The sequence below is a fragment of the Amblyraja radiata genome, chromosome 9 (assembly GCF_010909765.2).
Source record: "Amblyraja radiata isolate CabotCenter1 chromosome 9, sAmbRad1.1.pri, whole genome shotgun sequence".
Taxonomy (NCBI): domain Eukaryota; kingdom Metazoa; phylum Chordata; class Chondrichthyes; order Rajiformes; family Rajidae; genus Amblyraja; species Amblyraja radiata.
The window spans coordinates 11,294,900-11,307,530 of NC_045964.1; the positions used below are offsets into that span (position 1 = coordinate 11,294,900).

Sequence of the window (12,631 nt, forward strand, 5' to 3'; positions counted from 1 at the left end):
ATAAGTTAAGCCTTCCAGACACTGCAATATCCTTGTAAACTCCCCCTGCACCCTTTCCAGTTTAATTACATCTTTCTTATAATGGTCAGCACTATTAATAATAATACACTTTATTGTCATTGTAAATACATACAACGAAATTTCAGGCGCTCTGCCCGAGCAGAGCTCCAACGTAACAGATAAATAATAACGACAATGGAAACAACAAAAACGGCAAGTACTGCACACAGTACTCCAAGGGAGGCTGTGACAACATCTTGCCATGACATCCAAACTCTAGTACTCAATATTCTAACTATGGACAAACTCAATGCCCCGGAAGAGAAAAAGACAATGGATGTCTAAATGAGGCAAATATAGAAATCCAACAAGATACAAAGCAAAGTGGGAGAAAACAATACAAGTTCAGAATGTGAGCAAAATGCCAGAGGCAGAAAAATAGTTCCAGGTAGAAATAGAGATAGCAGTTTATAATGAGTGTCACGGATATTACACTCCTATCCTTTTTCCTTTCCTCCAAATGCTAAGCAATGATGTGTAGAATCAAAATAGACACAAAATGCTGGAGTAACTCAGCAGGTCAGACAGCATCTCTGGTGAAAAGGAATAGGTGACGTTTCGGGGTCGAGATCCTTCTTCAGACTGCGAGTCAGGGGAAAGGGAAACGAGAGATACAGATGGTGATGTGGAGATCTTCGGTTTAAACCAGCACCTGCAGTTCCTTCCTGCAAAATGTGTAGATTCATGCAGGCTGCATCTCACATCATTAATGTAGAGAAACACAAGAATGTTATAGCCATATAATCTGCTCCAGGCTCTGGAATAAGCTTGATCTTGGGGTAAAGGTGCCACTCAATGAAGAATTATGCAAAACCTTTCACAGAATCCTCCCAGGTCTAAGCCGTGGTCTGCGCAAGATCAAAACAGTGACTGGAATTGCGAAATCCACCACAAGGCCTCAGAGGAGAAATATTGATTCAACAAATTGTCCTGTTGCACACTGGTGCCCTGTCGCACATCTGGAAAATGTTTGCAAATGAAGAACCCCCCCCCTGACCCCCCACTGCTTTCCTCCGAATTGCATGAATGAAAGAGTGGAAGGATTCCCAGGTACATCAGCAGTCTGGCAGGTTAGTGATGTTTTCAGTATGAAGTAGTGGAAGGAGTCAGAGGTTGATTAAACATCTGGCAGGCTGCGATGTTGTCATCCTACACTGCTGCAACCACTGATTATGAGTTTCACTGTAGAGCTAGAGATCCAGTCACTACTTGCCAAGATGTCAAAGCAGGTTTGAATCATTTAACTTTACATTCAATTGGACCTTGCTCATTACTAGCATTGATTTGATTTAATTGATAAACGCCAATAACTGCCAGAAGTTTGTTGAAAAATCGAGTTATTTTAGTTTAGTTTAGAAATACAGCGCGGAAACAGGCCCTTGGCCTACACTACACCAGGGACAATTTACACTTATATTAAGCCAACTAACCTACAAACCGATATGTCTTTGGAGTGTGGGAGGAAACCGAAGATCTCGGTGAAAACCCACGCAGTCATGGGGAGAATGTACAATCACCCATAGTTGGGATCGAACCCGGGTCTCCGGCGCTGCAAGCGTGGAAAGGCAGCAACTCTACCGCTGCGCCACCGTGCTGCCCTTCAATATTTCCATCAGTAAAATCTGTCATTTATAAATGGTAAGCATGCTGAATCTGCATTTTGTTTGAAGGATGCTACAATGGAGTAACCAAACAAAAAATACATATGGATTGTCAAGCAATCCCTCTTCAGAGATTGCAGTACAAAACAACGGAGTATAAAAGAGACCATACAGTCATAAGTGATAGGAGCAGAATTAGGCCATTCAGCCCATCAAGCCTGCTCCACCATTCAATCATGGCTGATCTATTTCTCCCTCCTAACCCCATTCGCCTGCCTTCTCCCCATAATCCTTGACACCCGTACTAATCAAGAATCTATCTACCTTTGCCTTAAATATATCCACTGACTCTGCCTCCAGGGCCTTCTGTGGCAAAGAATTCCACAGATTCACCACCCTCTGACGTAAGAAATTCCTCCTCATCTCCTTATGGGAGCAAAATAAATCAAATATTATCCCAGTTACAGATTTTGCCCAAGTCACTGATTATTAAGGATTTCACTTCAGAGACCGTGTTGAGCTGAGATTTTGCAGACGTTAGTGTTCAGCCAAGCAGTTAACACCCACGATAAATAAAAGACAAAAATAATTCCAAGTGACATTTTTAGTGTTCATGTACATTCCCTCAACTCTTGCTCAAGTTCAATAAAGTAAGATTTTCGATAAAAATCACTTCTTCATTAACAATCATGCTTAGTCTGAACGTGGCAATGGTCCCCACATGTATTCTTCATGAGGGCAAGTACAAACTGCAATACAACTCCACCACCAAGCTTGTAGAACTACTGCGTAAACATATCACACAGACCAGTCTATCCAGAGATAGAGAAAAATGCTGGAGAAACTCAGTGGGTGAGGCAGCATCTATGGAGTGAAGGAAATAAGCAACGTTTCGGGCCGAAACCGAAGACAGTCTATCCAGAGATGCTGCCTGCCCCGCTGAGTTTCTCCAGCATCTTTTGTCTATCTTCGGTGTAAACCAGAATCTGCAGTTCCCTCCTCCACAGCAGACCACCGCTGTTTCTTTCATTCTCTTGCATTCAGAGAGGTTGAAGCATCTTAGTGGTTATAATTTGTTCAAATGTTCAAAATTGTCAACTTTTTCTCCAATACGGAGGAAAGCCAAAACCACATTCAACCAAAAAAAAAATTCAAGCACAGTCAGTGTGAAATCAGCATGTCCTGACTTCACACTGCAACAAAATATGTATTTAGCTCTTCTTTAACGCAGCCGCAGAGCTGTCCAAGTCTTGGCCTAACAGATGTAGTGGCGACCAGCACAAACCAGGAGTCTAATTTGGCCATTGCAAGATCAGCAACAATAATTTAAAACAAAATGCAGGTAAAAATGTCAGGAAGTCATGTACTGATCAACAATCATGATAGAGGCTTAAATCAGGACCAAAGCATCATCAGTGATTGATTACAACAGAAGATACTGTCTGAAATTCTCCCAGCCATTACTGGATTCATGAAAACCCTGGACTCTGTCCTTCAACAGACCCAATAAAGAGATAAGAGTTCACGACAAGGACCCCTAAAAGAACCATGCATCCCTCCGGTGGAGTTGTTTTTGTTTCAGCTCAGTTCCAGCATGAACAGGACCAACATTCATTACCCAGATGCAACTATCCCAAGCACAAGGAATAGCAAGTCTGCTGGAATGTGGAGCAAAACACAATCTGCTGGAGCATCTCAGAGGGTTAGGCAGCATCGTGGCGGTAGAAGGATAATCAGATTTTCAGGTTCAAGGGTTCAGCCAAAAATGTCAACTTATCCCTCTGCCTTCACAGATTTGCCTGACCTGCTGAGTCTCTCTAGCAGTTTGGTTTTTAATGTCATTATCATCAGGTGTAGCCTTGGACCACTCTCTTGCATTGTCACTGTTGAAAGTACATTAATGCTCTCGAGGAGATATGTACGATTCTGACTCAATGATAAAAGAATAACAGTTGATTTCCAATTTGGTGTCCAATTGAGGGAGAAATTAGAGTCATGGGGTGATACAGGGAGGAAAGCATGGGGAAACAGGTTCTTCGGCCCAACTTGCCCACACCAGCCAACATGTCCCAGCTACACTAGTCCCACCTGCCTGCGTTTGGCCCAAATCCCTCCAAACCTGTCCTATCCATGTACCTATATAACTGTTTCTTAAACTTTGTGATAGTACCTGCCTCAACTACCTCCTCTGGCAGCTCATTCCATACACCCGCCACCCTTCTGTGAAAAAGTTACCCCTCAGATTCTTGTTAAATCTTTTCCCCTCCATCTTAAACCTATGTGCTCTGGTCAATTCCCCTACTCTGGGCAAGAGACTGTGTGTCTAGATGCTGTATTGCTCTCATGATTTTGTACACCTCTATAAGATCACCTCATGATTTTTGTACACCTCCTGCGCTCCAAGCAATAGAGACCCAACCTACCTAACCTCTCCCTAAAGCTCACACCCTCGAGTCTTGGCAACATCCTATTAAATCTTCTCGGCACCCTTTCCAGCTTGACAACATCTTTCCTATAACATGGTGCCCAGAACTGAACACAATACTCTAAATGTGACCTCACCAACGTCTTATATAACTGCAATATGACCTCCCAACTTCTATACTCAATACTCTGACTGATGAAGGCCAACGTGCCAAAAGCCTTTTTGACCACCCTATCGACCTGCGACTCCACCTTCAAGGAACTATGTACCTGTACTCCTAGATCCCTCTGCTCTATAGCACCTCTCAGAGCTCTACCATTCCATGGTGGGAATTGTGCAGTTATTTGTGCGGTTGCATTGCATTGCATTGCAATGCAATTGGCCATGAACTGTGTGGGGTCGTATTGCCAAAAACAGCAAGTCCTGCCCTCATAATGCTTTAGCATCTGGCCAACTTGCACATCCCAGGTCAACCCTGCATACGAGTTTGGAAGGGGCTGCTGAAGATGCCTTGGCAAATGGTTAGAACACACCACATCTGTTTTACCAACGATGGAAATGGTGGTTGTTTGCACAGATGTGGGTGCTCTAATCAATTTGTTTATTATTGAAATGTGTTATAGGTTCAGTTGCTTGCATAATTGCCCAAGTCAGAAAATCATGGGTTCAACCTCCTTTTCAGAATCTTGACACAAAATCCAACCAACATTCTTAATTCATCACGTATTTACATTGTAATACAGTAAACCCTCGTTATAACGGACATGTGGGGAGGAGGGGAATGGTGTCCATTGTTGCCGATTGTCCACTATAACCGAGTAAGGAGACATCTTCCAAGGTGGAGTCTGTTGGTGACTCTGGGAGAGGAGGGGAAGAGGCCGAGTGGGCAGAGCGACAGGAGGAGGAGACGACGGAGGTGGCGGTGGAGCGCTCAAAGCGACAGGAGGAAGGGGAAGGGGCAGTGATGGAGCAGACAAAGTGAAGGAAGCAGCAGCAGCTGGCGAGAGGGAAGGCAGCCCCATGGAGTACCCATGGAGCTACAACGTGAGCCGCAATAACAGCCGTGTCAACCAGTGGGTGAAGAAGGGCCTTGCGAACCAGGGGGGCATCGGATGCCGGGGACTGTAAGCAGAGGAGAGGCGTTGCAAGCAGAGAGTGACTTTGGCAGATCCCTCCACTGTAGCCAAAATCCGTTATAAAAGGGGCCCGTTAAAACAAGGTTAAAACAAGCTACATTTATATCTGTGCCACGATTGCACCCATTCTCAACAACATACAGGTATGTCTATAGAGACATGGAAAATAGGTGCCGGAGTAGGCCATTCGGCCCTTCGAGCCAGCACCGTCGTTCAATATGATCATAGCTTAGCATCCTGCTTTTTCCCCATATCTCTTGATTCCGTCAGCCCTAAGTGCTAAATCTAACTCTCTTGAAAACATCCAGTGAATTGGCCTCCACTGCCTTCTGTGGCAGAGAATTCCACAGATTCGCAACTCTCTGGGTGAAAAGATTTTTCCTCATCTCAGCCCTAAATGGCCCACCGCTTATTCTTACACTGTGACCCCTGGTTCTGGACTCCCCCAACATCGAGTACATGTTTTCTGCATCTAGCCTGTCCAATCCTTTAAGAATAGATGCATGTCAGCTTGCCTCAGTGAACAACATGCCAACCTGAGAGAACCTGGTTTCAAATTCAACTCCCTTCGAGGATATCAGCCGTACTTCCTCAGCTGTAGTGCTGACGAAGAACTACAGCCAGAGGTGCTTCCTTTCAGTTGAACGCAGACCTAGTCTGCTCTCTCTGATCATGAAACAAAAATCTGTTGGCACTAGCAAGAGCATTCTTTAAAATCCCCAGCCATTATTTATCGCTCATTCAACATAATTAAAACTGATTTATCTGGTAAGTTGTCTTCCAATTTGTTGTGCACAAATTGGCTGCCGCACACCCTATTCAAATGTAAACGCTGCATTGGCTGCAGCACATTCTGAGGCATTCTCGGTTCATGGGAAATGCTACAGAAATGCAAGTCTTCCATTCCTCAATGCATTCTGCTTTCCAGAAGCTTGCAAAGAAGCGGGGTCATTGAGAGATTTGTCTGTGAAACAGCTGCAACTTCTTGGTTTGCCGGGGCTTTTCCACAGGTAGGTCACTGCTGCTCATTGTTTTGTTCCAGCAGTCTGAAGCTGGGTAGATCTTACCAATGAAAATCCACGGGGAGAAATGCAAGAAAATAAATCACGGTGGCCCAGCGGTAGAAATGCTGCCTCACAGCGCCGGAGACCCGGGTTCATTCCTGACTACGGGTGCTGTCTGTATGGAGTTTGTACGTTCCCCCCGTGACTGCCTGGGTCTTCTCCGAGATCTTCGGTTTCCTCCCACACTACAAAGACGTACAGATTTGTAGGTTAGTTGGCTTGGGTTTGTATACTTGGTATAAGTGTAAATTGTCCCTAGTGCGTGCTGGCTTGTGTTAATGTGCGGGGATCGCTGGTCGGTGTGGACTCGGTGCGCCGAAGGTCCGTATCGCTAAACTAAACCAGCACCCCTGCTTCAACTTGGACTCAGTTTTCAAAGTTTCAAGTTGAAAAATAAACAAAAGTTGTAAATGCTTGTAAAGGGCCCTGCTGTTCACAGTTGAAAGCCATCACTCAGTCATAATTTCAGGGAGGATCATTAAGGTTATTGGGCCTATCTTTGCTCTAGACCAACTTTTGTGAAGTGATACAATCTTCTGTCTCCCGTCCCCATCATAAATCATATGAAAAATATAAACAAGGCTTTGAGGAAAAAATATTCCAACACTGGAGCCAAGAAATCACTATTTACTGCTGTCTCAGGCATGGGGACTTCATCTGAACTGCAGATGATGTTCTAAACATTTGTTGCTTTATCTCTTCTATGAGATTTCTTAAAATCTAGCTTCCACCAAAGCTTTGCTCAGAACCTCATATTGTCTTGCTTTGCTTAGTGTCAACTTCCTTGTGTTGCTTCTTGGGATGACAAAATGGGTTTATTAAGGAGAGATATTGGTGCCAATCCACTAACTTCATTTTCCATGCTGTCCAGAGAAAGGTGCAGAACACTTTCCCGTTGATACAAATTGGTTGCCCACAAAGCAAGTCTATTATACTTTATCATGATTCTCTTTATTCTATCCACATAAATATTGAAAATTGCAAGAACTGGTTCTTTGGAGTCCCTTTTATTTCTTACACAAAGCCAATTCCAGTCACCCTCCAGTAGTTTGCAAGATGGTGTCAGCTCAAGATGGTGTACGAGTCGGAATCGGTTCTATTCCCATGACCCAACTTCTCCTTGTCCTCCAAGAAATACCCTGTGAAATACCTGCAGCAAAATCCCAAGGGATTACCTGCCATCAATCACAGAACATGCTACCTGGGGAGTAGCTCAGGTGACTACCATAGATGCCTTTAAGGCGGCGGTGGGCAACACCTAGTTTGCAGGGAGGGCAAAAACACTCGAGAGCCAGACATGCTAACACAGAAATCCTCAACTTTGAGGTCATTCACACCTTTACACCAACTATGCCATGATGTCCAGGGAATCCAAGGTGAGCTGATTAATTGGATTCAAAATCTGCTGAAAGAAGGAGTCAAAGGGTAGTTGTGGACAGTTGATATTATGATTGGAGGCCTGTGACCTGTGGAGTGCTGCAGGGGTTGGTGTTAGGTCCACTGCTGTTTGTTTTATGCTTTAACACGTTGGATGACAATGTAATTAACATTATTAGTATATCAATAGTGCCTTTTATTGTTGCATATGTTAATTGTTAACACAATGAGATTATTTTCCTTACAAACGGTCCAGTATAGAATATCAACATACCCCTGATCTCCGATTAGCAAGTGTACAGGAATATTCTACTGAGCCGCATGCTGGATGTGTCTTGTTTTGACGCCATGTTCAAAGTGCATGCACTAGTTCTTACAAGCGGTGCCTGAACCAAGCAAGTCCCAGGCTGTTGCTGGCCTCCAGCCATCTCCTTCTTTGGATTTCGCGGCCCTCTCCACACCCTTCCTTTGTTCCCCGGGGTGCCTCCAGCAGCCGAACACGAGGGCATGGTAAGCCAAACCACGGAGCCCTCTCCTCTCCGACCGGCCCCGCTCCTTGCCCGGACGTCGCTGGCTCCATACTCCTAACCTCTGACCTCTGGCGGACGAGCAGGGGCCGGCACAGCAGCTTACCCCTTCCAGGCCGGTGGTCCGCTGGGCCCAAAGGACAGGGGGGGCCAGCTCGACGACTTCTTCCCGAAGACCACGATCCGTCAAGTCTTCTGTATGGCCATGCTGGACCGGCCTCCCTGAGGCTACAATCTGCTGGACCTTCAGTGCAACCATGTAGACCAGCTCGGTGGGCTCAGCGTTAAGCCACAGACCTTAAGTTCGGCCGCTGGAACCGGCTCGATGTGCTCTTCCCCAAAGCCGCGATCTCCGGCCCTGAATCCAGCCACGGGGACCCACTGCCCGGCTTCTCAAAGGCCGCAGCCTTCTGGGAGCGACTGCCTCCCGCAGCCTCCTGGGGGCGCCATATTTACAGATGTCACCAAAATTGGTGGTAGAGTAGACAATGAAGAAGGATATCTAAGTTTGCAGCAAGATCTAGCTCAGTTGAAAATGTGGGACAAGAAATAGCAGATGGGCTTTAACTCTGACAAGTGTGAGGTGTTGCATCTTGATATGTTAAAATCAGACAGAATGGTGGAGGGTGGTGGGGCCAACAACAGCATCGAGAGATCAGACCGACCACTATTCAAGTTCAAGTTCAAGTTAGTTTATTGTCATGTGTCCCTGTATAGGACAATGAAATTCTTGCTTTGCTTAAGCACACAGAAAATAGTAGGCATTTACTACAAAACAGATAAATGTGTCCATATACCATGATATAAATATATACACACATGAATAAATAAACTGATAGTGCAAATAACAGAAAGTGGTTGGTAATAATCAGAGTTTTGTCCGAGCCAGGTTTAATAGCCTGATGGCTGAGGGGAAGTAACTATTCCTGAACCTGGTTGTTGCAGTCTTCAGGCTCCTGTACCTTCTACCTGAAGGTAGCAGGGAGATGAGTGTGTGGCCACGATGGTGTGGGTCTTTCATGTCTTGGGTCTTTCTTCACTATAACACCGAAACAGTGCCACCCCCAGGACAACAGGCCTTTATGGCCAAGTTAACACTCTATTTATATTATTAAGAACTTCGACACTTGAAGGATGCAAGATGGCGCCAGAAATGTGGCAACTCTTGTGTACTCCCTCAGTGCAATCAACTATTCTTACACTCTGGTACTTCAATACGATTGCGCTTACGGAAGAATTGTAGGCAAAAAAATGAATTTCATTGTACCTAGGTACATGTGATCAATCAAGTGCCATTGAACAAGTAACTGTAAATGGTAGAGCTCTAGAGATTGTTACACAGTACAAAGATCTGGAAGTACAAATGCATGGTTCATAAGTTCTAGGAGAAGAATCAGGCCATTGGGCTCATCAAGTCTACTCTGACATTCAATCATGGTTGATCTATCTTTCCTTCTTGACCCCATTCTCCTGCCTTCTCTCCATAACCCCGACAAATCAAGAATTTGTCAATCTCCACCTTAAAAATATCCATTGGTGGCCTTCACAGCCTTTGGTGGCAATGAATTCCACCGACCCACCACCCTCTCACTGAAGAAATCCCTTGTTTAAGAAAGAACTGCAGATGCTGGAAAAAACGAAGGTAGACAAAAATGCTAGGAGAAACTCAGCAGGTGAGGCAACATCTTTCGAGAGAAGGAATAGACAACGTTTTGGGTCGAGACCATTCTTCAGACTTTAAAGAAATCCCTTTCTCCTTTCTAAAGGTACATCCTTTTATTCTGAGCCTATGGTCTCTAGTGGCCTGGGCCTTCATGGCCTTAAAGTTCCAAATTACAATACAATACAATACAATACAATACAATTTATTGTCATTTGAGCCCCAGTGAGACTCAAACGAAATTTTGTTTCCACAGCCATACAAACAAAGACAATGTCCTACAGACATACACACAATTAAGTTCACACAAACATCCATCACAGTGAACCCACTGTGATGGAGGCAAAGTCTTTTCTCTCCCCTGCTCTCCATGTCTCTCCCGATGTCCAAGCCCCAGGCGGGTGATGATGTCCCACGGCCATTTTAGGCCGCGCGGGGCGATTTACGGCCCCGCTCCCGGTCTGAAAGTACAAGGTCGGAGCCCCAGCGTGCGATGGTGAGTCCCACGGCCATGAAGCCGTGCCGGGTGATGTATGACCCCGCTCCAGGTCGTTCCAACCCCGCGACACGGGCTGGAGAAGTCGCGTTGCGGGAGCTCCGGGAAGCGGTCTCTCTCTCTCCCCCCCGGACCCGCGAGCTCCCGATGTCCCAGCCCACCGGACCTGCAGCTGCGTTGCTGGAGCCTCCGAGCCCCAGGAGTCGAGTCGCAGCAGCGAGTCACCACCGCTCCCCACGCACCGAGGCCGGCCAGCCCCACGATGGTGAGTAGTCCGCAGCTCCACAGCTCCGCAGACTCCCGAGCCCCCGGGTCGTTCAGGTTGGAGGCCGCTCCACGGTGCTAGGCCCCAACGACAACGGAGACCCGACCGGGAAAAGGTCGGGTCTCCCGTACAGGGAAGAGATTTAAAACGGTTTCCCCCTCCCCCCCCCCCCCCCCCCCGCCCCCCACATATACACATTTAAAACCAAGCTTAAAAAAACACAAACACTACATTTAACTAGACAAAAATAAAAAAAGACAGACAGGCTGTAGGAGCCGCTGCAACGAGTCGCGCCGCCACCAGGAATGGGCATAGAGAGCGTACATGTCTCGGGTCTGGGTTTATGCCAGAATGTAACTGCCTATCTCATCATTGCTCCGTGCAGATAGGAGAGTGTCAAGAGAGATCATCTCGCTGCCCATCCGGGACAGCCAGACCTAACTGTGGCGTAGGCTGTATGTTTTTGCATTGCAGTTTTAAATATGCAAGATATGTACATGAGAGAAAAAAACGAAAGTATAAAATATACATGCATGAATACCGAATGCACTCATTGGGCCGAATGCTTAAGGGCCTGTCCCACTTTCGCGACCTAATTCACGACCTTTTTTACTCGTGGACATTTTTCATCAGGCTAGAAAAACGCCCCGACCTACTTGATGCCACGAGTACCTACGACTAACATCACGACCTACCTACGACCTCCTACGACCTTGTGACGACCATGCTGCGAGTATGAGTCAAGGGCAAACTCGGCAGAGGTCGTGAATTAGGTCGTGAAAGTGGGACAGGCCCTTACGCGAGAGCTATAAATGCTATGCTGAAACAGAAGCATCTTTTGGTGTAACTCTGCGCAGTGTGACCCCCGTCCCCTTCATACTTCAAATGACCTCAGCTTTGCCAGATCTCCAGAACGTCCCAGTCAAATGGTGTATTTGAAGAAAACGAATCACTTTCAAGCTACTTTGCAGTTCTGCTTTCTTGCCGCCATGACAAGTATGGAACAATTTTCCTGACAATTAAAATTTTTTTTTTTTAAATCAAGCAATGATGAGTAACTGGGCAATGTGATCAATTTCCTGATGTTTAAAAGGCACTCCTGGGGTAGAACTTTGCAGGAATGGACTTGGTGGGTTTTTTATGCACACCTTACAAACGTGGTGATTTTTCCATTTTCCCCACATATTGTAGCCAAATTTGTAGCTGGGTCACAGAGCAGAGGTCTTCAGCCAGGATGTTGTCATGCCTTCTGCCTAATGAAATCGACTAGATCACTAACTTCATCAGTAATCCCACCAGTCCTGTGCAATATGGTTTTAGAAGATATTGCTGCTTTCTCAACTCATTAAAAGAAGTTCCCCAACTTATGGTGCATCGCCAACATCCAGAGCGTGTAACGTCATCCTTACTACCACTATTTTAGAAGACTCATGTCATTATCGTACACTTCTCTGATCGTATACACATTAGAGACCCAAGTAGAACAAATCCTTGACCTAAACAATAGCATTCTAATATTAACCCCGCAGCAAGAGTTAAATATCAAAATCTTATGAATAATATGAGAAGCTGCAAATGAAAAATAGGGCGTGGTTTAAGATAAACAATAAGGTGACAATACTTCTGAACTGGTCAAGTGTGAAAATCCAGGGAGGAAGTCATCATTAGCACTTTGTAAACCAAGAGTCAAAGGACAACCATCAACTCACACAACGAACATGACAAGCCCAATAGCATTTGTTTTACTCAATCCAAACAATCATTTTGTTTACTGGGAAGAGGCCAAGGCTTACCGGAATGGAGAACTCTTCTGCCAAATACTTCAGTGTGGCAGCTTCACTTGACAGCAGGTTACTGCGCTTCGCTAGATTACCCTCAAGTCGTGGGTCAAATTCTTTTCGAACAACCGATGCAACAGAGTCCACGACAATCAGCTTCACCCCTTTCGAGATAATGTCATCTTCCAAAGATTCAACTCTGGGTGTTAGAGAAAGAGAGGGGGAAGAGGTAAAAACAACCA

At 45.6% G+C, this 12,631-nt stretch overlaps 1 protein-coding gene across 1 annotated transcript in view; it reads right to left on the bottom strand.

The window, feature by feature from the left end:
• Window positions 1-12,631, bottom strand: part of rad51b (RAD51 paralog B) — a 529,843-nt gene that overhangs the window by 503,937 nt on the left and 13,275 nt on the right. Inside the window, exon 7 of the mRNA XM_033026658.1 lies at window positions 12,405-12,588. Coding sequence (XP_032882549.1) covers window positions 12,405-12,588 — 184 coding nt within the window. The remainder of the gene's footprint in view (window positions 1-12,404; window positions 12,589-12,631) is intronic.